Below are 26,857 nucleotides of genomic sequence, written 5' to 3'. Positions count from 1 at the left end.
TAAAATGTTTAGCATTTGCACAGCACTTTATAAACAGCTATTCATCACAGAACTCCTGAAAAAAATATTTCTTCCATGTTTTAAAAATACAACTATAGCTACTCATGCAGTGTTCTGGGATCTTACTGTAGACTTTTTTTTTTAAATAATCTCACAAAATATATTTATCTTTATATCCATTTTGGCAATTATGTAAAATAGAGCAGAGGAGTTAAGTGACTTGAATAGAGTCACAGAAATCATACATTATGCAAATCATACAGTAACACTTACATACATACCACTAATACAAGCAGTAAGACAGCCATCCATGCATTTCTGGGCAACTACTATACTTCTTGGGCTCACTATGACTCAGTAGGCAAGGTATTAATAATACTAAGCACTTACTCATACTGTAATGCACATAATGAAATGTTGCTGCAATGCTTAGAACATATAGTCACCATGATATCCCTGTATGGAAGACAGGATCAAGTGACTGTACCCATGTATAAGAATCAGGGCCCTGACACACCAAGGAGAAAATGAATCCCAAAGAATAAGCAATTGAATCAGCTGTTTGTACATACTGTTACTGTGTATATAAAAAAGAAAGTCAAGTAAGATCTTTTATGAAAGCTTGTAATGTCCTGAACTCAATGGCCATTAGGATACATCCTCACACACAGGTTATTGTTATAAACGTATGCAGAAAGTTGTAACTATAGCCCATCTAGAGCATCATCTCACAGAAGCGTGGTGAGACAATAAGGCAGAAAAGCTCTCTCCCAGGCCAGGTGTTTATACAAAACCAGCTCCAAGCACCTACATTGTCCACCCAGTAAGAGACAATGGTGGACCATTGTGGGAAAACAATTTGAAACCTGCAAAGAAAATCCCAGTCTGGGAAACCCCCTGCTCTGTGTCACCATGAATTACCACACTCTGGGTTTGGCTACACTTGCAGGCATGCAGCACTGGGAGTTACAGCTGTCTTCGTACAGTTGTGTAGGGAAAGCGCTGCAGTGTGGCCACACTGACAGCTACCAGTGCTGCAGTGTGGCCACATTTGCAGCGGTGTTGGGAATGGTGCATTATGGGCAGCTATCCCAGTGTTCAAGTGGCTGCAACGTGGTTTTCAAAAGAGGGGGTTGGGGTGGAGTGTGACAGGGAGTGTGGGGGAGACAGAGTGGATTTTTGGAGCTGACGCTGTGTCAGCTCCCTGCCTTGCAAGTTCGAAGGACTGGAAGATACACAGCACCAACCTTCAATCATTTTAAAAGTTTCAACCCCTTCCCCCACCCCTCACTCATTCACTAAATGCAAATAGTCTTCAGACCAGATAAGCAGCTGCTCCAAAGCAGACCCCCGCCCCCAGCTGCTTCTCTCCTCAAGCAAACACTAGCTGTGGACATTCATCCCCCTCTGCTTGAGCAAACAGTAGCTGTGTTTGTTTTTTAGATAAACAGCTCCAGGAGCCCTGAGTTCACAACAAAACAAAGTGTTATCTTTACTTAAAAGCATTATGGGAAGGTTCCAGAGGTCAGTTACAGCGTAGTAAGATTAAACATTGTTTACACTAGCATCCCAGCACTGCAAGAGCAGCGCTGTTCTCTTTATTCCTCTCATCGATGTGAAGGACATGCAGCGCTGTAGCCAGGGAGATACAGTGCTGTATGTGCCTTGCCAGTGTGGACAGGGAGTAAGCTACAGCGCTGTAAAGGCACCACCAGCACTGTAACTCTCAAGTGTAGCCAAGCCCTCTGAGAAAAAGGGAAGGGGCGGGGGGGAGAAGAACAAATGAACCGCAAACCCTGTTAAAAGGGAAGGGATTTGAAGTGAAGGCTATCCAGAAACTGAGAGCCAACAAGAAAGTAGGTTACTGTCTGGAAAGCACTAGATCCCCTCTAGGACCAAGGGCATATGGGAAACTGTTCTAAGGCAATAGGTAACCTATATTCCCTTTTCTAATACAGAAGTGTAAAGCCTGAGATTACATCTTTATTTTCTGTGCAACTCAGATGCATTTGCTTTTCCTTATTATTTCATCTTTGAATCCAAGGATTTTTCTACTAAATAAACTTTGTTTATTTTTACCCCAAGCAGATCTCTATTGGGCAAACTGTATGGAGTGTGTGCCAAAAAGTGCACTAATAATTGGTGACAGGTTTCATGTCTTGAGGGTGATGAACTAGAGGGGAAAATGCTGAGTGTCTGATAGTTGACAACTTGGGGAGATGGATTTGGAGGGGAGGAACTTGGACCAAAAGGGATTGTTGAGGTTGCTATGCAAGTAGTAACAAGGCTGGTGGAAGCCAGAGTGGGACCTTATGCTTGTAAGTTAGCTACTGTCAGAGCCCTGAGCCATAACAGCACAGTATTAAGATACTCAAATTTACAAAGCAGATGTGACAGAACCATTTATTGGTCTGGGTGATCCCCCAAAACATCGCACCACATAAGTACAATATGATCATAGAAATGCTATTTCTATTATGAAATAGAATGTATAAACAAGCAAGGGGACATTAAACATACAGCGGAGTAGTAAAATGAGGTTGTCAGTGGTTACGAGTTAGATAAACCCATTTGTACTAAGCATTCTAAAGATAGACAATTCTGAACAGTCTAAGCCCATAGACCACACATTACACCAGGATGCAAGTTTGAGGATAAGAGTGGAGGAAATTTTTAAGTTTCAAATAAAATCAACACACTTTAGAATGCACATATTGGAATATCATGGGGGGGGCGCACAATGGGGAGGTTTGTATTCTCATACAGTTATGCTGCTGATCTGACAGCATTTTTTAAAACTACCTCCAACCAACATATTGTGTTACAACAGATTATTGTTCAATAGTATTAATCTAAATTAGTGCTTTGACACAGTTAGGGACCAATTTTGGAGTTTACTGCAACCTCTACAGCAGCTCAAGAGCTACAAAGGGTCCAAAAAGCCAGCTTAACTGGCCGCAGGAGATACCCCCAGCAATTACACTCACACCCTGTGAACTCAGCGCAGGGACATGCCAATAGCTGGAATGCTTTGTACTTATTATTCTGTAGTGCATACCAATCCATGCCAGCCCCTGTAACAAGAATGAATCCTGGAAGTGAAAATCCACTTTTGCAATGCTAACCTTCCCTTCCCACCACGCATTTTTCTACACATGCCCTATTACACTCAGAGAGCAAAGATCCTGACCTTTAGTCTAGAGTGGCAAAATATTGACAAGCATTCCACTCCAAATACAGAAAATGTAACCACTCCTGCTTTGTGACACTGGGTCTAATTCTGCACTTCTTCCCAAGGCAAGCCCCTGACTAAAGTTAATGGGAAGCATGCCTGAGAGCCCAGGAGTGGGTTCATAAATTGTTCTCTTTCTGTGGCAGGAGCATGTTGTCCCTATCTCATTTGTGTCTTCAATGCATATATACTCTTCTAGAGCAGATATTTTTTGAGAAGTAAACTGAAACTAATTTGAAGCAGAGGGTCGATCTTGCATTCTAGTTCATTTCAGTCCAGCCATGTTCAAGACCCATAGTCACCCCACTTTATCCTCCCAGCCTGCAATTTGAGTTAAAACAGAAAGCCACCACCATAAGGAAGTTAAATGTACAAGAAGATGTAGAGGTTTAAGCAGTAGCTTGTAATCTGCCTTGGCCACTTATCACATACAGAGTTGTGTAAAGGCAAATCAAAGATTAAAATCACCAGCACTGATTAATGAGATCATCCTTCAAAAGAAAGATTTCCCTAAATAGAGAGGGGGAAATGTATTCTTTGTTATATATTCGTGGACACCAGCAACATTGAAAATGGTGCAAAAGCCTAACTAGGAATATTATGGCATATGGCACTTGTGAGGTTATATGCTTGATCAGGAAGGGACACTCTTAAGGTGGATTTTCTTGCTTGTATTTACAAATTGACTTCTAATGCACAACTGCAGCCACACAAGTCAGTATCTTAAAAGGCTCTGCAGTGCTGATATTGTTAGATCTATTAGTAGCCATTGATCTATGGATAATGAGGTGCTGATTTGCAGAATTACATGGGGCTGCCCCTGGTAATTTTTGTTTCTCTGTTTCCTTCCTTCCAATAGATTCTAGAGGGTTATTTTGGGTACTTTCCTGTTCTAGATGTACGAAAGACTTAGCAAGGAGGCATGGACTGAACTGTTCTCAGAATGACTGCAACATTCATCAGCTTTATTGCGGGCCTGGAGAGTGTAGCTGAGTGTCTTGTGGTTTAGGTGAGATTGGCTACACTTGCAGCTGTACAGCGCTGGGAGTTAAAGCTGTCTTTGTACAGTTGTGCAGGGAAAGCGCTGCAGTGTGGCCACACTGACAGCTACCAGTGTGGCCACATTTGCAGCATTGTTGGGAGTGGTGCATTATGGGCAGCTATCCCAGCATTCAAGTGGCTGCAACTTGCTTTTCAAAAGAGGGGGTGGGGTGGAGTGTGACAGAAAGCGTGGGGGAGACAGAAGAGAGTGTGGATTTTTGGAGCTGACATTGTGTCAGCTCCCTGCCTTGCAAGTTCTAAGGACTGGAAGATATACAGCACCAACCTTCAATCATTTTAAAAATTTTGACCCTTCCCCCACCCCTCTCCTTCACTAAATGCAAATAGCCTTCAGGCCAGATAAGCAGCTGCTCCAAAATGGACTCCCTCCTTCCCATCTCAGGGCTGCTTCTCTCCTCAAACAAACACTAGCTGTGGACATTCAGCCCCTTGCCTGCCACTGCTGGAGCAAACAGTAGCTGTGTTTGTTTTTTAGATAAGCAGGTCCAGGAGCATTCACAACAAAACAAAGTGTTATCTTTACTTAAAAAGCATTATGGGAAGGTTCTGGAGGTCAGTTACAGTAGTAAGATTAATCACTGTTTACACTGGCACCCCAACGCTGCAAGAGCAGCGCTATAGTCATTATTCCCCAGGCCGAGGTGGAGTACAGATAGCACTGTAGCCAGGGAGATACAGCACTGTATGCGCCTTGCCAGTGTGGACAGGGAGTAAGTTACAGTGCTTTAACTCAAGTGTAGCCAAGCCCTGAGGAATGGATAACAGTGATCTGGTTCAGACTTGAGCCAAATATGACTCAGATGATTATGGTGGAGGGGGGAAAAGTAACTATTAGTTCTGCTTTCATTCATTCAGGCAGGCCACGGGTCTGTTTGTTAAAAGAAGTTCACAAATTGAGGAGCTGGTCAGATTTCCAGATGATTTCAGACAATCAAATACCATTAGTGACCAGGGCTCCTCCCCTCCCTCTCCCTCTGTGTGTGGTCTCAGTTTGAAAACTTCTTTCAAATACAAACATTCAGTGAAACAATCCAATACTCAGTAGTAGTGAGAGATGGCTGGAATCATCCTGCAAGCATTTTGACTTTTCATAAAAAAAGTTTGGAAATTGCAAATGAAAATATTCTCATTTTTAGGCAACCATTTTCAATTAAAAAAAGAAGTTGAGGAAAGGAGACACTGCATTTTTTTTTTAATAATTGAAAATGTTTCTGATGGAAAGTTGTAGTGAACTTAAGCATGTAAATTACCAGGCTGCCACTCTATTACTCTGTATCCTGATATAGAACATGGCTTTAAATCTCCTACTAGATCCTGCCTGCAGTGTGGAACTCTATTCCTGCTGCTCCAACACCACAAACCCACAGGAAATTGTAATGTACTACTGTACTGTCCCCCCCACACTAGTTTGCCCCATAAACATGCAAAGAAACTACTACAGTAAAGCAATTAGTGACTTTGACTAATGTTAAATTACTGTTACATTTCTGTCAAATAGAAGTCCTCTCCTTCTCACATTCTGCCCCCCCAGACATAGAAGTATAGGTCTAGACTTCGCAGCACTATAAAAATAGCAGCAGTTTATTATTTACCATTAAAACTATAGCATTAAATCTAACCAAATTAGATGGTTAACCTTCATGACAGCATGGTATGGCATGTGATTTTGTATGCTATTGTGTTGCAGTTATTTGCAATTATCAGAAGCTACTATTACCACAGAAAATGATAATCTGAAACATTAGACACATTATCCACAAGAAGATGTTGTGTCTCACCACTCTATTAATCAAAACGTAACCCTAACACCACTTGTTACCTTACCATTTTAGACTAAAGGAGAAAAAAAAAAAGCCAGAGAGACCAGCTGGCTAAATCCATTGTTTGGTTCATAAACACACCTGCCATATTTAGTCTGTGAGCAGTAGCTAATCTCAAGCTTTAAGCAGAAGAAAAGTGAATTATTCACAGGTGGAGGGAACCATAAGAAAGAGTAACCAAAGGCTCAGCCTCAGTTTTGCATAAGAATACTGTGTTACCTATCATACAGGAGCATCGCACTTGCACAGCCCTTTGAAAATTTAAGGTGCAAGTAACAGTATTATCAGAAAAATCATGCCCCAGTTTAAGTTCTCCTCAAATTATTCACCCACATACAAAATCCACTGATTTTCCTTCTTCAATGTCTGAAGACTTTAAAAAAAAAAGGAAGCCTCACAATTCTAATTCCTACTATCACAATTCAAGAGTAGGAACAGGAAGTTTAAGTTACAATTTTCAGGCCAATGCCAGTCCTCTAGTCACTTCCTGTCCCACTATCATACTGTTTGTATTACAAAAGTCTATCCCAAATATATGGAAGTACTTTATCCATTTTAGCAAGAACATCAATTCCAATCAGTTAGTAGGAAGAGCCAAAGAAAGCTAACTTGTTCAGTCAGTTAAACTTGTTCACTCAGGTAATTCTGGGGTGGCTAAGGGGAGAGCAAAATGACTTATGTTCTGGATCTAAAGGCAAATACACATATTAGCTGGGTTTGGACTGTAATACACATATTAGCTGGGTTTGAATTGTTAATAAAGTTAGCATGTTAGGTTACATAAACTGGAGGAGTAGGGAGATCCTGATTTTGTTCTTAGTGACAAGATTAAGAAATTACAGCTGAATATATATGATTGAAAAGAGCTTTCAGACATATCATAAATTCACCTTCCACCTTCTAAACCTTGTACTCTCTTGAAAAACAGACACACTGCATCTCTTTTTCCAAAATGTGTTCTGTTGTTTTTTTTTAAAAAAAACAAAACGACTATTTCAGAGCACACCCACATTCACAACACTAGCTGGTTTCTATACCCTAATATTGTTCTCTCTTTTACTTCTATTTGAACGGGCCATGGTACTTTACCTGCGTCTCAAGCACTTCTCCGGCAAGATAGAAAGAAATTAGTTTCCCCGGAGGTTTCCGAATGTGGCACAATTTGAAGGGAACCTGAACGTGTGTAGTTTCTTACTGGCTGATGATCTTCCAATTAAAACCATCATCCGTCCCGGGCGCCCCAAGCCCCCTTCCTAGCCCGGTGTGAGGACTGTTCCCTTAGTCCCCTGCCACCCACCCCTTCCCAGCAGGTACCGCATTGGCCTGTTCGGCAAAGTTCAGATGCTACAACTTCCCCCGAGGCGAGCGGCGGGCGGCGCGGCTCACGCCCACCCCACCCAGCCGAGAGAGGAGCGCGTCCCGACCCGGGAGGCTGAGAGGAGAAAGGCAGACTCCGGGCTACCACGAGCAGCCGAAAGAGACGATGGCTTTATAGCGAAGAGGGGCGCATGCCGCCAAACCCTCCAGCCCCAGAGGACCCCGGCGGAACTCACCGCTCCAGGAAGCTGGGCGAGAGGCAGAGTCCCCGCTGCTTGCTTCAGCCGCGTCCTCCCGGAGAAACTTGCCGCTGCCTCTACGGAGCCTGTCAAGCCGGGCTGGGCGCGGGGAGTTTCCCCAGCCCCTCATGCGCCCCGCCCAGGCTCCTCCCCCGTCCGGGTCCATTAGCCGCAGTTCGAGGTCGAGGCAGTGACCAGCCGCGGGACGCAGCCCTGCGGGGCGCTGGGGGTTTCCAGAGTCTGGGAGCCCGCCGAGGGAGGGGTCTTCCAGTGGCTGCCGCGGCATGGAGGGAAGCCCGGGGGTCGGAGGTGCGCCGGGCTCGCCCAGGCTCTGCTGCGAAAGCCGCGGATGACTCGGGGAGCGACAGGTGCAGTCCCCTCCTACTCCCCCCAGGCCTGCTTCAGGGGAGAGTTGGCGGTGGGTCACAGCCGAGAACAGGCCGAGGGGGTTTCCCCAGCTGCTAGGAAGCGTGGGTGGCTCTGGCTGTAGCCAGCTGCTGGGGTTGCTGAGCCCGCCTGTGCTTTGCTGCTCCCTTCCTGGTGAGCTAGCTCAGAAGGGGCCTTTTGCCGTAAGTGGGTGCCTAGTGCAACGGGTCAGCACAACCTCTCTTAAGCGGCTCTTTTAAACCTTCTGTGTTCTGCTGATACTCACACCTTCTTGTCAGCTGTTTGCAATGGGCCACCTTGATTGCTTTAGCCTCATTAGCGCTACAAAAGTGATTTCCCCTCCCTCGGTATTCACCCCTTGTTGGCAACTGTTGAGGATAGGCCACTTCCACCTTAACTGAATGGTCTTATTAGCACTGATACCCTCCCCCCCCCCCCCACACTTGGTAAGGCAACTCTCATCTTTTATGTGCTGTGTAAATTATACCTGCCTACTGTATGTTCCACTCCATTCATGTGATGAAGTGAGTTCTAGCCCATGAAAGTTTATGTCCAAATAAATTTGTTAGTCTCTAAGGTAGCACAGGGACTCCTCATTGTTAGTGCAGTTAGAGCAGGTGGGGGAGCTAAATAACAATGTGGGGGAGAGGAATGAAAGGGCAGGTGATTGAGACGGGAGTATCAGAGCAGGAAGCAGCTGGGTGAGTAGGGGGAGCTATGAAGGAGTGAGGGGGTGAAGAGTAAAGTTGTGGGAAGGGTAGAAGCACAGGAGTTCCTGGGGACCAGAGTGGGTGGAGATGGATCAGAGCATGGGATATCAGAAGCAATGACATAGGTAGGCTGGGACATTTGGGTGGGCAGGCAATGATGGGGGGGGGGGGCCACACTCCCTCTAGCCAGCCTTGCAGGGGGCAATGGATGCTCTGGCCAGGGCCTTCTGGGGCCCCATGCATGCACCCCGCTCTGGGAGGAGAAGCCGCTCTCCAGCAGCAATGGCTTTCATCCCAGTCCCGCACCGGTCCTGGCTTCCCAAGTGGCAGGACTACCTTTTTTGAGGATTCCTCTGCCACCACTGGTTTGCCTGAAGCTTACCCTCCTCCCAGTGGCAGATTAGTCACTGGGCTAAAGGGGCGTGCCCAGGGCCCCGAGCCAATTGTGGGCCTGGGGGACAAATGGACATCCTGCCTGCTCTACCTGTCCGCCTGGTGCTCCTGCTGGGGATCAGGGCACGAGACCTTGCCTTGCTCCACCTGCTTCCTGGCTGGAGAGCAGGGCAAGCCCCCATGCCCTGACTCTGCTCCCCAGCTGGAGCACCAGGCAGGTGGAGAAAACCCCCACGTCACAACCATGCTCCCCAGCTGAAGCACCAGGTGGGCAGAACTAGGCAAGCCCCCAACCCTGCTCCCCAGCTTGAGCACTGGGTGGACAGAGTGGGATAAAGCTGGAGCTGAAGCAGAGCCAGGGCTGGGGGGTGGCTATGCCCCTGATGGGCAGTAGGTGGCACTACGCAGAATGATACAGGAGAAAAGAGGTAAGTGATAGACTGAGAATTGTGGATGGAACAGATGCTGCCTCAGTGAATGTGAACAACCACCAGTAGCAACAGAAGTGCAGAAAGTCAGACTGCAGTTTTTTGGGCCCTGTTCATGTTATAACTTGTAATCAGTTGCTGGCATGTTTGGCTGTACACATGGCTTGTGTCTGAATACAACAAGGTTAAAACTCTGTGTCTGTGGTAAGTATACTAACTGTGTTGAGCTAACTGTATTTTGCTGTACCAGAGGCCTAGGGGTAGACAAAGCATCATGTTGTAACAAGTTCAGCTTTTTTGCAGTGTGGAGTGGACACCCTAACTAAATGTGTATAACCAGTTTGGCTAGTCCTCCTTCACTGCTCTGTGTGAAGTACAAAGCCCACACATTGCCCCATATGTTGCTGATACTAATCCGTCAGTGTGCATGTCCTCTAATTGCTTTTTCCCTTAGTGACATCCTGATTCAGAAAGGTATTTAAATGTGAATAGTGTCATTGGCTTCAATGGGACAACTTGGGTAATTAACACCAGATGTGCTTGAATACCTTACTGACCAGGGGCCTGAGGCACTATGGGAGAGTTGTCCAGATTTTCCCAGAATTCACTAATACAAACATGGTAGGGCAGATATGCAAACACAGTATGATGGCAGAAAAACTGCTGGGAATACAAACTGTACCCCATTACTTGTAACCATTTATCAAATAAAGATGAAAAAGTATTACATGGACAGTGCCCCAACTCTTTGGGGCCAAATTCAGTTGTGAGTTGATTAGCATAGTTTACTCAGTCAGAGAAGTTGTACTAACATACTCTGCCTTAAATTGGGTCTTTACTGAAGAAAACTTCCCCCAAATTCTAACCAGTTTTAAAAACTCTTTAAGCTAAACACTGTTGGTATTTGCCATGTCTTCAGTGACTGGTAGGGGAACCTGGGCCCATCCTTTACTTTGGGTTCCAGCTCAGGGGCCTTCCAGTTAACAGCCAAGGCCTGCACTGCTATTCTTTGCTGCTATGCCCCAAGCCTTCTCCTACCTTTGTGTCTCCCTATTCACTGGGCCCAACTCCCTCCTCCCAGGGAGAAACTGTGGATCACCCTCTTAACAGGGTGCTGGCATAGGCGGCAGGTTATATACTTTTGTGGCGCTCAGGCCCCCAAACTCTCTCCCAGAGCCTGCATCCCTTCCCTCTGCACCCCTTCCCACCCCCAAACTCCCTCCTAGAGCCTGCACACCCACCCCAGCCTGGAGCCTTAACCCAGCACCCAAACTCCATCCCAAAGCCTGCACCCTAATCCCCAGCCCAGGACCTGCACCCCAGACCTCCTCCCCCCACCCAAAACCCCTCCCAGAGCCTTAGGCAAGTGGGGGGTGGATGTTTGGGGGGCAGGTTCTGGGCACCACCAAAATTTCTACAAACTTGCTAACCATGGGTGCTGGCCTAAGAGGCACTGAACCAGCCCCTGTTAGCTCAGAAGCTGCTAGCATAGCTCCCATCAAGGGGAACTGGTTGGAGCTGGCAGGATGTGGCTCATTAAAGGAGCCTGAGAGCAATCACGTGTGAGCCTGCTGAGAAGAAGGCCTAGAAAGTCTGCAGGCAGGAAGTAGGAGGGGGGAAACAGGAAAGTGAGGGCCTGTTGCTCCCAGCTGCTGGAAGAGCAAGCTGTTCCCTAAGGGGCTACATGACTGGTATTTTACTGTATATATGTGGTGGTGGGAAAATACTGGGAAATAAAAGGGCACTGGTGAAAGTGTGGTCTCCAATGAATTTGTACCACAAGCAACGAAGCACTTGTCTGCAACCCTCTGTAGTCTTAACACACCACCCTCCTCCCAGGGAGTGACTGCTGCCTGCTCCCTGGCTTTATGGAAGTCCTGCTTGTTCATACCCCTCTGAGCCTGCTCCCAATAAACTCCCTGCTCTCTGGCTCCTCCTCCAGGTGCAGCCAGTGGAGTTAATTAGCCTGCCTGGCCATCTTAACGCTTTCCAGTCTTGTGTGGGTAGGCACCCTATCACAGTAGGCCAGGGGTGGCCAACCTGTGGCTCTAGAGCCACATGTGGCTCTTCAGAAGTTAATATGCGGCTCCTTGTGTAAGCACTGACTCTGGGACTGGAGCTACAGACGCCAACTTTTCAATGTGCCGGGGAGGGCTCATTGCTCAACCCCTGGCTCTGCCACAGGCCCTGCCCCCACTCCACCACTCCCCCCTCCCCTGCCTCAAAACAGCTGATCAGGAGGTACTGGGAGTGGGGCTGCTGATTTATTACTGTGGCTCTTTGGCAATGTCCATTGGTAGATCCTGGCTCCTTCTCAGGCTCAGGTTGGCCACCCCTGAAGTAGGCAATGGCAATGACACTGCAACAAGAGCTGGAGTAGGGAACAGACAGGACTGGGAGAGGAATAGATCTGAGGGGTGGGCCGAAGGGGTCAGGCTTAGGAGGAAACAGGCAGAAGAGCCTGTGCCCACTGCAGCACACTCCTTGCGGAGCCTGGACTGGAACCCAAGATTCATCCTTCCTCTGCTGTCAGAAACCCCTCTGGCAAAGTGTTTGTCTCCTCTCCCTTAAGTGCTGGTCCACATAGCAGAGGAAATTGTCATCATCCGTTACTACCTTAGCTCAAGTAACTGAGGTATGTGCAGTGGATCTAAAGGTTCCAGACACATGGCTGCACCATGTGAGTGTCCACATGATGGAATTTCTGTTTTTCAGTTAGCTTTTTAAAAAACCCTAAGAAATACTACATGATCATGTAATTAAAAACTATTGTTATGCTATCCACCAGGGGCCAAATTAAGATTGAACAGGCAACCTTAGTTCTATCATTTTCTAATGCCTGAGTGCTTCATTTTGCAACATTAGTGTTCTTTTAATGTAACTTTGTGCGCATAATAACTGATATAGGCTTACAATTGATATTTTTATGCTTTCTTGTATAGTAAATAAGAAGGTCATATTTTTGATGTATGTAATAGTTTATATCTTCAGATTCTATGACTGAATTTGAATATTTAAATATCTTACCTTGACTGTTCATTCCTTGACACACTTACCTACCAACAGAACTGAAAGCCAAGTCAGTTCACAGACACAGAAATTGTTAACAGGAGTTTTGACTGAATAAAGACTTAAAGATTTGGGACCAGATCCTGCAGCCCTTACTCACATTCAATATGAGTACAAGCTATAGAACTGGATCTTTGGCCCTCTCAGTCACATAACTCACAGTACAATGTGTTGATATTGCATCTGTAATCTTATGTAATATGTTCCAATGCTGACCCTATTTAAATTGGTACATTTACTCAATATCTAGTTCTCAAAACCATGTTACAGTTTCAGATAAGGAACTGATGAAAGAATGAAGTGCAATAAGAACAACTTGAAGTCAAAGCCAGAATCAAGCTGTGAAAGAAACAAAACAGCATTTTATGGCTTTTTCCAGAGATATTCAAAGGCCTAGTTAAAGCTCACTCTCTCTCACACACACTTTATATATATTATTCACTCTTGGAGAGAATTACTTTCCATTTGACATGATGTAGTTGGGGCTTTGTTCTGATTTTGCAAACAAATCATTTTAACTAAAATTTATTTAAAAGTTTATATTAAAGAAGTAATTTCATACATTATATGACCTCTTCTCTTATCCTCTAAATCTCTGTCCAAAATTACTGCTTTTATATAATCTTCCTATGTTAATCTCCCTCCCTATTCATGAAATCTTTCTGCAGCAGTTCTCAAACTATGGGCTGGGACTCCAAAGTGGGTCGTAACCCCGTTTTAATGCGATACCAGCTGGTGTTAGACTTGCTGGGCTTCGGTCCCCCCTGTCTGGAATGGTGGGGCTCAGGCTTGGCCCCTGCTCCTGGGGTCCTGTAGTAATTTTTGTTGTCAGAAGAGATTGCAGTGCGTTGAAGTTTGAGGACCCCTGGTAGAGTATTCCATTTATTGGGTGAAATCCTGGTCCAAGTGAGGTCAATGAGAAAACTTCCAAAGACTTCAAAGGGGCCAGGATTTCACCCATTATATTTTTCTGAATCAGAGTGGGAGGGACCATAGGTTTATTGCATGTGAAGCAAGGCGTACACTTCAAAAGCATTCTATAAATAATATTAAGCAGCCACAAAAGAAAACCCTACATTTCTGAATACAGGACTTGTTCCTCCTCTTCCCTGTCTTTTTCACATCCACCTAGATCCATCTCTTTGGTAGTACTGATCAGTTAGGCCTGGATCCCAGCATCCATTTAAGGGTATCTGCAGGATCACAGGATTGGATACTTTCTTGCTTCTCTCTTCAAACATAGTGTTCCTTCATAAGGCTGACTACATCACAAGACTTTAAGGACACAGTTTTCTCCTTTACACTGCACTGAAGAAACTAAATGAAACAATTTAGAAAATAAAAACCAATATAGCAAACATCTAGAAATAAAACTGCTTGTTAATGTAACTGCATGGGTAATCAAGGATATACTCTGGCTGGTATAACATAAAACATTGATTGAGAATTACGCAAACCCGTAGGGTGTTCCAGCAAAACTGCAGTGAACAATGCACTCTGTGACAGGCCAGTTGACCAAGCGAGGAAAGAGGTGCTTGTCCAGAAACATTTGCTGCCTGTAACCTCATTGGTGGAGACTGTTACCTGCACACATTAGGGCACCCCATCTTTTTCCAGGCCCTAGGGCTCCAAGCATAACCCGGTAAATTTAGGTACCCCCATCTTTTCCCAATTCGTAGGGCTCTAGGCGTATACTACTACTGCAGGTTTGCAGGACCTTTTACCGGTGAGAAAGCCTTACACAATAATATACTACATAACCTCTATTTATTAACAATGACCAAAAACAGACTGCACATGCAACACATACAGTGCTCACCACTCTCAATAAGCCAGATGAACTTTTTTTGATGTTCAGTCAGGATCAGGTTCATCTGAGGGACTCCAGTTTCTGCACGGTGTCATTAGCAGAGTGTTGAGGTCTGGCAGCTCTGAACTTTGGGGTTGTGTCCTGGAGTAGAACTTCCTTTTGGACCCCAGTTTCTATAGTGAAACTTGAGTTCTGCTTAGCTGTACCTTAACCAATCATCATACTGAAATCTATCTAACCAATCCTAACACAGTGGAACAAAATTCTCTAATCAACTGTACCCCACCGCCTTCATTAATTTACACCTAGCAAAAATTAATTATGTAACAGACAGAAACAATTTAAAAACCTTACAAAGGCCATACAGATAAACAATAGGGAAGTGGGGACCATAATGACAAAACAATAAAGAAATGAGGATTTCACAACCACAACTATTGATAAGTGATTTATTGCCAGCCAGCCAGGGGCGGCTCCAGCCCCAGCGTACCAAGTGCATGCTTGGGGCGGCATGCCGCGGGGGGTGCTCTGCCGGTTGCTGGGAGGGCGTCAGGCAGGCTGCCTTCGGCAGCATGCCTGCAGAGGGTCCGCTGGTCCCATGGGACCAGCGACCGGCAGAGTGCCCCCCGTGGCATGATGCGATGCTTGGGGCGGCGAAATGTCTAGAGCCGCCCCTGCAGACAGAATGCAATCAAACTAAGTTTTCTTTAGCCATCTTAAGATCTGTTTCTTTATCTGGTGATAGTAGGTGCTATTAGGATAGAGTCTCCTTCTTAACAGCCTGATATTACATTGTTTTAATGCAATTTAGATGGAATGTGAGGACGTGACTTCCTGCTTCTCAGGTAACAGCTGCTGCTCAGCTGCTCTTTTAATCTGGCCGCAGACGAAGGCCTTAGGCCTTACCATATGGCTGCAGATAAAGGCCTTAGCCTTACAGATATGGTATGAAAGATAAGATGGGTCAGGACTGAGGCTCCTCCTGGGCTCTTGTCTCTCTCATGATCTATGCAATTTTTATTATCTCCTCAATAGATTTGCTGCAATGCTGTATTACTGTTACTAATTAATGTTTTAGAAAAGGGAATGAACAGTGAGATGCCATAATTAGAAGAAAATAAAATAATTTAAATTAGTTAAGACTAAAGACGATGTGTGGCATTTCAGAGGGAACTACACAAACAATCTGAATGGTCAGTGTGAGAACATCCACCAGAAAATCGGTGTGGGAAAGAGCAGCTACACTCTGCACCTTCAAGCTGCGAGGAGGTGGAGGTGGCACAGAAAGGATGCCCATTGGCTCCTGTGGTGACCACAGTTACACAATTTGAAAACACTGGACAACCCCCCTTGGTAAAACATGGAAGTAAAACTCTTACACCAGAGGAGGCTAGAGCCATGGGAAAGCACATGGGGCCTTGTGACTGAGATACAGTGCTTAACTGGTTAGCCAAATTATCTGTTACACCACATTTACCTCAAGATGATGTGATATGTATACTAAGGGAATGTATGTCTAATGATGATTTTGCAACTCTTCCTTATAATGTATTAATTGATGCAAATAATGAACCATCTGCTATCTATTCATTTGTGTTTTGATTGTTTTATCCACATGACAATGTAATGGGAAAGGCATATTCAGAAAAGCAGAGTGTAGATGAAAGGCCAGAAAAATATTTTCTGAGGAAAAAATTGTTATTCTGGTTGGCTAGACTAAGGGTGAACTGAAATGGGGTAATCACTTATGATACACAAGAATTAAGAGAACTTTATGTGCAGGGTTTATCTCCTAGCATACGACTAGCTATGGGTCCAATAGATACACGTAACAGTTAGCTGCCTTTACTAGAAGCAAGAGCATGGGAGATTTTTGAACTCCAGCAATTAGTCCATCAAGGAACATCAGCAAAAATGAAGGTATCTGCATATAATAGTAAGGAGACAACAAATGGTAAAAGCGGCCACATAGTACAAAGTTCCGCCACTACGAAACCCCTGGACAACAGAAACATTATGTTTAGAGGAACTGGAGATGAAATAAGGATTTTTAAAAAGCTTATGCTAAAAAGATTGTCTCAGTATGAGCCATGGGACAAGCTAAATAAACAGAGACTGTCAGCAGAGGACATGTTTCTAAAATTGGCTAAATATGAATCTAGGCAAAAGGCTGGAGGGCCAAGTTTTGACGCTCCTGTAGAGTCTGTCTCCACTAGCAGTACTTACTGCAGTTAACGACGAATGGGGCAGGCCTACAGTAAAAATTAAAATAATGGGAAGCTTCAGAAAAATAGAACAATCAATGTTGGTGGATACAGGGACTCCACTAGTTTATGTCATGTCTCAAGGGAAGTCCTACAGCAAAGTACTTGCCAGCAAGAGAACTGAAATCTTTGGTCTCATATAATGGTAAAGAAAATGTCATTCCTTTTACTTATGAAGTTACATGCCATATTGTCTCTCTATGTACACAGGCCTCATTTGGACTGCAAAAATTGGATGGTACAGGCATATTAGGAATAAATCTGTTGCAACAATTCGATATAACTATTGACTTACCTGATAAGATGTTGATTCAAGCCGAACATGGAGAAGCAGGTATTCTGATTCCTGCAACATACCACATCTGTGCTGTCAAGGCTCCAGAAGAATTGCAGATTCCTGTATGGGAGACAGAAATCCAACAAGTTATCAAAAAAACCACAAGGAAGTGTTTGCTCCTAACAAACTAATTTGTGGAAAGGTTCAAGCCTCAATAAAGGTAGAAGGTCCTGATCCAAAGCCTATACGTCAATACCGGTACTCTGCAGAGGTGAAGGAGGGGATTCGACCCACAATAGAGACATTACTGAATCAAGAAGTGCTGATACCTTGTCAAAGTGTCTGAAACTCTCCTATCTGGCCGGTCAGAAAGGCTGATGGAAGCTCCTGGAGGTTAACCGTGGACTCTAGGGGATTAAACAAGGTGACATTCAGGTTGGCCCCTGTTGTTGCTAAATTTCCAGAGGTGATGAATTTAATCACTGAAGGTGCATGCTGGTACAGTGTCCTAGACATCTCTAATGCCTTCTTCTCGAAACAACTCCATCCCTTCTACTACTATAAATTTGCCTTCTCTTAAGAACAAGTCACCTTTACAAGGGTTCCCCAAAGGTATCACAATACTCCAAGTTTACGTCATTGCATCGTAGCAGCATTATGGAAACCTGCCTCCTACCATGACAACATTGTCAGTTATGTAGACAACATACTGATAGCTACCAAAACCAAGCAAGACAACATCAAAGCTCTATATGAAGTACTAGGAATTCTGAAAACAGCAGGTTCCTAGAAAACCCAACCAAAGCCCAGCTAGTTTAACAACAATTAGTCTACTTAGGGATGCAACTGGGCCCTGCCAGGAGGAAACCTGATACCAGTCGAATAGAGCTAATATCTAAACAGCCTGCTCCAACAGATGATAGCACACTCAGGTCCTTCCTAGGCCTGGTTGGTTTTTCCCGGGAAGGTTATAGTGAGAAGGCAAGGCTACTTTACCAGCTACTTAGGAAAGACCAACTATGGAAGAGGGGAAGGGAAGAGCAAAGATCTGTACAATAGCTGAAGCAAGCCTTGATGGAAGCATCTGCTCTGGCATTTCTGCAGGTAAACAAACCCTTCCACCTCTAACTAGCAACCACTAACACAGCAATCACTGCTATCCTACTGCAACATCATGGAACTTCCTTGAAGCCCATAGCATATGGGTCCAGAATGTTATCAGCAGTGGAACAGCAATTCACTGAATGTGAATGAGAGGTATTGGCTCTTGTATGGGCATATATTGGGAGTATATAGTGGGCATGGCTCCTATAGTGTTAAAGACCCCGCACACTCCTGTGAAGTATGTGCTGACTGAGAGAGCCAACTCTGGAAAAGTAAGCCATCCTCATCTAGCTAAGTGGACCTTAGCTTTGATCAACAAAGAAGTACAGGTAGAAAAGGTTGCACGTCCCAGCCTGGCACCATTCACACTTTGCATTCCTGCATCAAAAGAGCCCCTGATAAATCATGAGTGTCCTCTTCCTGAGAATATGAATCCTGAGATCATATCACCTTTCAAGTTAGAATCAGTGCTTGAAGAAGCTAAAACTTATAACCGAGACCTGTGGGTTGTGGATGGAAGCAGCATGTACATCAATGGAAAAGCAGCCACAGGGTTTATGGATTTACATGTTGCATCTGACAAAGCATAGAAAAGGAACCATCGCACACAACTCAGCCCAGGCTGCAGAAATAGTGGCAATCATTGTAGCCTTGGAAAAGGCTTAATCTTCCACAGATATTACCATCTGCACAGATTCTGATTGGACAATGAGGGCATTGCTGGACTGGATGGTTATTTGGAAAATGAGGGAAATGAGAAAAGCAGATAACCAGCCAGTTGCTTATGCCCGATATCTGCAATATGCATGGCAGTTAGCTGAGTCCAGGAGGGGTGACACTTTCTTGTTTAAGGTTAAGGCCCATTGAAATAATCAATCAGAAATCACTCTCCTGAATAGCAAGGTGGATTGACTGTCAAAACAAGCTGCAAGTTTGGGACCGGAGTTCAGATGGGATAAGGTAAAAGCAACCATTGATGCCTTAACATCAACAGACCCCACTGACCATCAGGACATCATAAGGTTACAATCACAAGACCCAGAAATTAAGCAGCTAGTAGTAAAGGATGGCAAATACAAATCCTATACCATTAAACATCATTCATCTGATTTAATTATGGCAACTAAAAACAAGGTTGGAGACCAGGAATCTACAGAGGATGGTATTCCATTGCTTGTAATCCCAAATGTGCTTCAACAAGAACTGATACAACTGGCACATAGAGAGGGTCATTTTGGAGTCCAGAAAACACTATGTAAGTTGGCTACTGTGGCCTGGTGGCCAGAGATTGCAAGAGATACAGAGCATTATATCAACAACTGTCTGAGATGTGCTCAAAATAACCCAGACACCAAAATCATCAAAGGACCTCTTCTCTATCAACCAGTGGATGGTCCATGGCTAAGGTACAAATTGATTATATTGGTCCTCTACCTCAAACAAATAGGGGAAATCAATATTGTTTAGTGTGCATTGACCCCTTCTCAAAGTGGATCAAGGCTTATTCAGCATGTAATTGTACAGCTCAAACTACAGTCAAGTTATTGCCGGAAAATGCATTCAGCCGGTTTGGTCTACCAAGAGTCATTGATTCTGATCAGGGTCCTCATTTCACCGGGGAAATGAGCAAACAACTCTGTATAGCCCTGGGGTGCATCAAAGATACCATGTAGTAGGCTACCCTCAAGCATCTGGCCTTGTAGAAAGATCAAATAGACGTCTGAAAACTGCACTCTGGAAAGTCATTGATTTCTCAGGCAAAAACTGGGATTGATACCCCCCATTAATTCTCATGGCAATGAGATCCACCATAGGATCCCACTCCTCGAGTGTTGTTATTCGGACGACCTATGGTAACGCTGGAACAATGGTGGGTGCCAGGAGGGGTACCTCCTGATGAATATTGACCAAGAGCAATAACAGACCAATATATAAAATCCATGCTAAGAGTCATCACTGATGTGCAAAGGGCAGTAGCTGTCACCCTAAAAGCCAATTGTAGGAAGATGGACCAAAGGCTCAATAATAACCTTTAATTCATTGAATAGAATGTGAGTGATCAAGTTCTGTTCAAGTATTATTCAGAATAAAACCATCCACTCAGTCCTAGATGGGTTGGTCCTGTTACCATTATAAACGAAGCAAGTCTGACTACTTACCAGCTGGAATAAAGTCTAGGAAGAAACGAGTCACCAAATGGTTTCACAGCGCACAACTCAGAGCGTGGAAGGGAAACATCTGCGCAGACAACACTGTAAAGGAAAAAGAGAGGAAAAATAATCATAAACCACCTTAGGTAAAATTAATATTTTCATGTTTTCTTTTATAGGGTACTGAAGAAAGCATGAACACTCTTGGAAAATATCTGATGTCTATAGTTATGGCATGGTTATGCCTATGGATTTGCCAAAGTCTAATAGTTTAAGAAAACGAGCATTGGTTTTGTAAAGTGAATAAGAGTCTACTCTACAAATGGAAGATTCCTGTTTCTGAGTATGACCAGGACGAGGATTCAGAAAGGGGTATATACACAAGAGGACTTTGAAAATGAGGAATATGATGAGGAGTATGACAAGAATTATGAGAAGGAAAACAAAGGAACTAGAATCCAAATGATGCCAAGGGCACCACCTAAAGCCCCTACAAAACCCTTTCCAGGAGGAAATTAGGGCAGAACACTGCCTAAGACACCATTTAAAATACACACTTTTGGATTTAAATGTGGAAAACAAGATCTGTCAGCAACTCAAATCCCTCTCACTCCTGCGTATTGGGTGGTCGCTGAGGATGTATGGCTGGATTATCCAGCATTTACTCCTACGTAATGGAAGGGTATTGTTATTTAGTTATAAAGGAGAATAAAGGCAACAACTCACTGGTGTCATTCACCCTACACGACAATCGAACACATGACCCAGTGCTAAATCCAACTGGACAGCTAAAATATATTAAAAAGTTATCTAATGGATGTGCATGGATGTTGGACCTTTCCCCTTTCACAGGTTGTTCACAGGACATAAAGGACTGGGACTCATCCAAGTGTATCAATTTTAAAACCAGTGCACCTTCTACCACAACACCAGGCTTTATAAATATTACTTCTAGCCTACATCATCATAATTTTTCAATCCACTTCAATTAAATTACATGTGTACTCCCTTATACCAACAAACATTTAATCATGAATCTATCCTGTCAAGTATGCAGAAATCAGTGTTCTCTCTCTCTGACTAATTATGTTTCACCTAAATTTTGCAAGTTGGATGACTCAGTAAAATGACAACTTCACTTGCACAGGAATTCTCATGGTTAATACTAGTATTTTTTCACTCTGGGGTGTGGATTGTTAAGGGCCCATTTGAACTGAAAACATTGTTCAAATTGACCATTGCTCCACCACCACAAACTAGTTACGTGGGCGGGGGCTGCTCCAGGCACCAGCACACCAAGTGCATGCCTGAGTGGCAAGCCATGGGAGGGCGGCCTGCCGGTCGCTGTGAGGGCAGCAGGCAGGCGACTTTCGGCAGTGCGCCTGTGGGAAAACTGCCAGTCCCATGGCTTCGGCAGCGGGTACGCTGAAGGCGCGGGACCGGTGGACCTCCCGCAGGCATGCCGCCGAAAGCCGCCTGACTGCCGTGCTTGGGGGAACAAAATACATAGAGCTGCCCCTGTATGTGGGACCTTTTATTGTCAAAAAGGATGTATCAAGAATTATGATCACTGAACTTCAATTCGCCCTAAAGAAGATCATAATGCCTATTCAAATCTCTATCATTCCACTACATCTTCTGTGTGCACCCTTTGTGATGCCATTATTAATGGGATGGAGAGCATGGCTACAAGGAATCTTGCCATCCTCCTTACAACAAAGGAAGAAAAGAGATGTGACAGTAAAGGTGTTTGGAGGAGTAGGAGCTGGACTTGGGGTAAGTAGTGGGGCGGACTGCCCCACTCCCTGGGAGGATGGGCTGTGGCAGGTCAGGGAGCCTGCGCAGCCCGGGAGCCAATCAAAAAAGGGCTTATGGGGAGCCAATCAGGGCCAGGCTCACCCATATTTAAAGGCTGCCCAGAACAGGAGCGGTCAGTCTGTCCCAGGTCTTCGAGAGGGGAAGGTCAGTCTCCAGGGGGGAGACTAGCACCGTGGACAGAGCAGTGCCAGGCAGGCTCAGGGAGGCTAGAAGGCTCTAGCCCATAGCCGCCAGGCTGCAGGCCCTGAAGGGAAGGGCCTAGCGGGTGCAACGGCCATAGGGGAAGCAGCCCAGGAAAACAGACAGAGGAGGGGAAAGAAAGGACAGCGAGGCTGATGCCAGAGTGTCCCTGGGCCGGGACCCAGAGTAGAGGGCGGGCCTGGGTCCCCACCTTCCTCCTTGCAGTACATCCAGCCATTGGCCGTAGGGAGCGGCCATTATAGACTACGCCCAATCCCTGACAAGAGGGATTAGACTTTGGGGTGTGTGGTTGCACATGGTGGCTGGAGTGGAGGACTGCTGATCACCAATCCCCGGAAGCGGGTCCAGATGGACTAAGGGACACTGCCAGAGGGCAGTGGCCTCGAACAGGATGCTGCTGAGCAGGGAGCAACGTGAGTCCAGAGACGCCAACGGAAGGTGGAAAGGTGGACGGGACACCACCAGGAGGAGGCTCTCTGCTGGACAGAGCTAATTCCCGAAATCACCAGCAGGAGGCGCCGTGGGTGGTGAGTCCCAACCTGTTTACAGGGTAATTAATACCATCGATCAAAACTTCCTTGCCAAAAGAATAGGTGATCTAGGTCATGACACATCAACCTTATTGAAGCCACTATCGTCAGCGCTGATGGGATTAAGACCCACCAAATTCAATATTGTAAATATCTTCCCTTATTGGTTGGATATTCAGGAACAATATCATCTACAGGTATTGGAGCTCTTGACATCCTGAAATCAAATCTGCCTGAGGCACTTACCTGTATGGAAGCCCAGCAATGGTTATTAAGTGTGGCAAAATCAATTGTAAGAGATGGCCTAAATGGAACCATGCCTTTGGAGTTAAAAAAAAAAAAAAAAAAATCAGAAATAACTCCAATGAACTTGAGAAAAGGCATCATGAATGGTGGAGACTCGTTAATTTTATGTACTATCCCCATAATGAGACTATTATAGCCCTTGTACTCACCTTAAGGTCAGCTGTTGAGGAAAATATCTATCCTCTCATTCCGCTAGGAATTTTTTCCAACCAATCCCTAATGGTGCCTTTGTGGAAGAAAGTAAATGGGTGCATCTTAAAGAGAAAAAGAGTATAAACTCATTAATGTACAACCCTGTACTAAGCAAAAAGGGTTGGGATACACTTGCACCTCAGGCATATGGGAGGAGGCCCATGTGTGCCTAAACTCTTTGTCAGGAACATGTAATTACGAGCTGCACCACCAGTTGGCCATAGTGCAGGTAGATAGACACTGTGTCTGTGTAAGAAGTCTGTGTCCAATGTTTACTGTAAAAGGTTTTACCATATAATCAACAATTTTACTGCAAATATTTGTTTGTGTCAAGTATCTAGGTCATGCAACATCACATTTATATCACACCCCCTTAGACTAGAGTCAGAAGTCATTCAGTGTGAATATCAACTATACGACTACATAGAGCCTATACATATTGGAGCTGACTTAGAGGCTATCAGGAAATTACTGCACGAGAAACAGCTCACCTATTATATCAACAACTTAAAAACAAGGTCTAAAGACTCTTCTCACTGTCCACCATTCGGTGGATAAAATCAAACATCCTTAAGAAAGTAAAGGATGAAACCACATCTCTACATTGGTGGTGTTGCGGCACAGGGTGTCCGAGGCAAGCAACAGCGGGGTCCGTTGCCTGGTGTGCGTAGCGCCAATAAACACATCGGGGTGGAGAAGCAAACCAAGTTTATCTGAGATCTCAAAGCAGTGCAAGGAGACTGATACCTCAAATCAAGCACACCTAAAACAAGCGGCTTTTCTCTTTTATACCCGAGTTGTTTACTGCAAAACCTGCTAACTAGCTCATCCCGCGTTCCCCCCTCCCTCTTCCGTCCAGCTGTAGACATATACATTTTATCTAAAAGTGGCCTTGAGTTCATTTCAGCCTAACTCCAGTCTGTTAAACAAATCACTGGCTGCTGATACTACACTTTTGCAGCTGTTAACACATTAGGTTACACTAGGTTACACAAAGTGTTTAATATGGAGGAACTATGGTTCATTGAGGCCTGAGCAGGAGGGCTTCATCGGCACTCATGATCTTCCACCTTCTTGAGTTACCTAGGGTTATGCCTAGTGACACCAACAATGGGAAGGTATTTTTCCAACCAATGCGGGTGAAGCTCATGCTGTTTGGATCACCGTGCTCCATCCAATTATGGTATTCTTAATCATACAATTTCTTTTAATCATTTGTTGTTGTACTAAATGTTTATCTATGCGAGCTCAGAAAGGTTAAGAAAATATCTAAGCAAGTTCCCTTTGACATCTCTATTCTTAATACCTAGGTATAGTTATTCAGTTAGATACTTGCCTGTTATATTATCTGTGAATCTTAATATGTGCATTGTTATGTTGATACTTACATTTTTTATAATTGTCTACATTGTACCAAGGTTGTTTGGGACCTTTGTACTTAGTTAAGTAAAAGGCTCCAAGGAGGGGATATGTTGGGTATAAGCTGTTATGGTTTATTGAGTTACATGTGTGTATCAGACCCAATAATCAGTTTTAAGGATATTGCAGCAATCCAAGATGGAGTCTGAACTATCATCTTGTGACCCCCTCTGTGCACTGTCAGCCTGGCCTGGATGTAACTGGATTGAACTATTTGTTCCCTCCACTAGGCGATCCCAAGGTCACACCACTTCAGACTGTTTCCCGCCTTTCCCAGGATCATACCATGTTTTCCCACCACAGACTCTATAAAAGAACGGTAATCACAGACCAGTGGGGCAGTCCATCACAGCAACTGTGTGCGCGCGGTTTAGGTCTTCGTGGCACTAGTACACTACCAAAGAATACCAGAAGACAGAAGAAGACACCAATATTCTGAGTATCAGAGGGTTAGCCATGTTAGTCTGGATCTGTAAAAGCAGCAGAGAATCCTGTGGCACCTTATAGACTAACAGACGTTTTGGAGCGTGAGCTTTCGTGGGTGAATACCCACTTCGTCAGACGCAGGTGGGTATTCACCCACGAAAGCTCACGCTCCAAAACGTCTGTTAGTCTATAAGGTGCCACAGGATTCTCTGCTGCTTTTACAATATTCTGAGGGTTCTCGGTCTGCTCCTTCAGTTCCAACAGTCATCAAGGGACTCTCCAGTGCTCTTGCTCCACAGGTTCCAATTACCCACAGAGTAGAGGTCCTGGACTTCACTGCCACTGAAGTGCTGGGAATATAGTGAGACAAATAATTAGCGTTTCTTAATTGGGGTTATATTTTCTTGAATGCCAGGATGGGTTTGGTTTCAATTTTGCTTTATGCTTATAGGAAGGGCTGCTGTGTCACTGGTTTTGTGTTGTTTATATAGTTATTGCTTGTTCACATTTATCCCTTCCCTTATCTGTAGTTTATCCCTTAATATACTTACCTGTTATTTAATTCTTATTTCTTTGCCAGTTTTTATTTATTGTACACCACACAAGGAAAGAGGGGAGGAAATGTGCACCAGTCCACTGATGACAGATACAGCAGAGGGTGAAACTGCCCTTTTGGGAAAAAGGGGCTTGTTCTTATTTTGATACCTACACCATTTATACATTCCACATTATCTTGGGTCCCCTTTGCGATAACGTTTTTACACAATGGATAGTTCAACTATGTGACTCATTTTCAAAGAGTATCACTTATACCAAGATCATACTAGGATTTTTTTTTTTTAAAGTTACACATGACGAGCAGTGTGGTCTCGAAGAATGAGGAAATTCCTAATTCCAATCTTGGCTCTGTGACCTGACTCACTATGTAGCCTTGGGCAAGTTATACTTTTGTTCAGTTTCTGCATTGGTAAAGTGGAAATAATAATGACCACCTTCAGATCTGACAGAGAGGTGGTTAGGATGAATGAGTTAATGTTCTTTACTAATGCTTTGAACATATAAAGTATTGTTATATGGATAATGGAAACAGTCATAGTTGTATCCCAAATCACTGCTGTTCCATGTCTGTTGAAAAATATCACCCTCAGTTCCTTGAGATAGACTGTACTCTTTGAATGTTTCACTGGATGGAAATAAGAATTGCTATGCCAGATCAGTGGTTCCTCTAGTCCAGTATCTTGTTTCAATAGATGGTTTACAAACTCCAACATAGAATACCCTGCACATAGGGAAGTTTCTTCCTAAATCATATATATTCATGGTTGGTTTATGCCTAGAAGCATGAAGATTTCTCTTTCTGTAGTCTTCTCTCACAAGCAGATATTCCATAATTCAATTGTGAGGTTTCTGGCACCTTCCTTTGAAGCAGTATTAGACAAGACAGATACATCTTCTCCAACTCTTATCTGTAGTTACACGCCTGGCCCCAATTCTGCAAGATAGTCTAAGCCTGTGTAGAGCCCTACTGACTTCACTAGAATTGTGCCGAAGCTTAAACAGCCATTTGCATGGATCAGCTTGCAGGGATCATCAGATGCTAAATCAAACTCCATTTCTCACACCTGTAACTATTTCAAATAGTGAATTACTGTGTTGTGGATCTATAATTGTTTGGTTTGTTTGTTTTGGGTCAGGGTAAATTT

General features: G+C 44.4%; 1 protein-coding gene and 1 long non-coding RNA gene across 8 annotated transcripts in view; both read right to left on the bottom strand.

Moving 5' to 3' along the window:
• STX11 (syntaxin 11) overlaps nt 1–14,607 on the bottom strand; it is a 31,025-nt gene extending 16,418 nt beyond the window's left edge. Inside the window, exons 1-2 of one of the 7 annotated variants that reach the window (XM_075064015.1) lie at nt 14,477–14,607; nt 13,734–13,974 (exon numbers count right to left, since the gene is read on the bottom strand). Coding sequence is in view for 2 of the 7 variants with exons in the window: in XM_075064014.1 (XP_074920115.1) it covers nt 14,468–14,531 (64 nt within the window). In the remaining 5 variants the exon portion in view is untranslated. Of the gene's footprint in view, nt 1–7,203; nt 7,372–7,667; nt 7,753–13,733; nt 13,975–14,467 lie in introns of those variants that run through there. The other 6 variants (XM_075064017.1, XM_075064016.1, XM_075064014.1 and 3 more) reach the window with 6 other exon arrangements.
• Nucleotides 14,608–17,032: 2,425 nt separating this feature from the next.
• Nucleotides 17,033–23,519, bottom strand: LOC116833294 (uncharacterized). Its single transcript, XR_012655432.1, has 3 exons — nt 22,821–23,519; nt 20,272–22,027; nt 17,033–17,128 (listed from the first exon to the last, which is right to left on the bottom strand). It is a non-coding gene; the product is annotated as an uncharacterized LOC116833294 (long non-coding RNA).
• Between the last annotated feature and the right edge of the window lie 3,338 nt (nt 23,520–26,857).

This window comes from Chelonoidis abingdonii, chromosome 3 (assembly GCF_003597395.2).
Source record: "Chelonoidis abingdonii isolate Lonesome George chromosome 3, CheloAbing_2.0, whole genome shotgun sequence".
NCBI classification, from domain to species: Eukaryota; Metazoa; Chordata; order Testudines; family Testudinidae; genus Chelonoidis; species Chelonoidis abingdonii.
The sequence above is the reverse complement of the archived record's forward strand: the minus strand, read 5'-3'. Positions and strand labels throughout refer to the sequence as shown.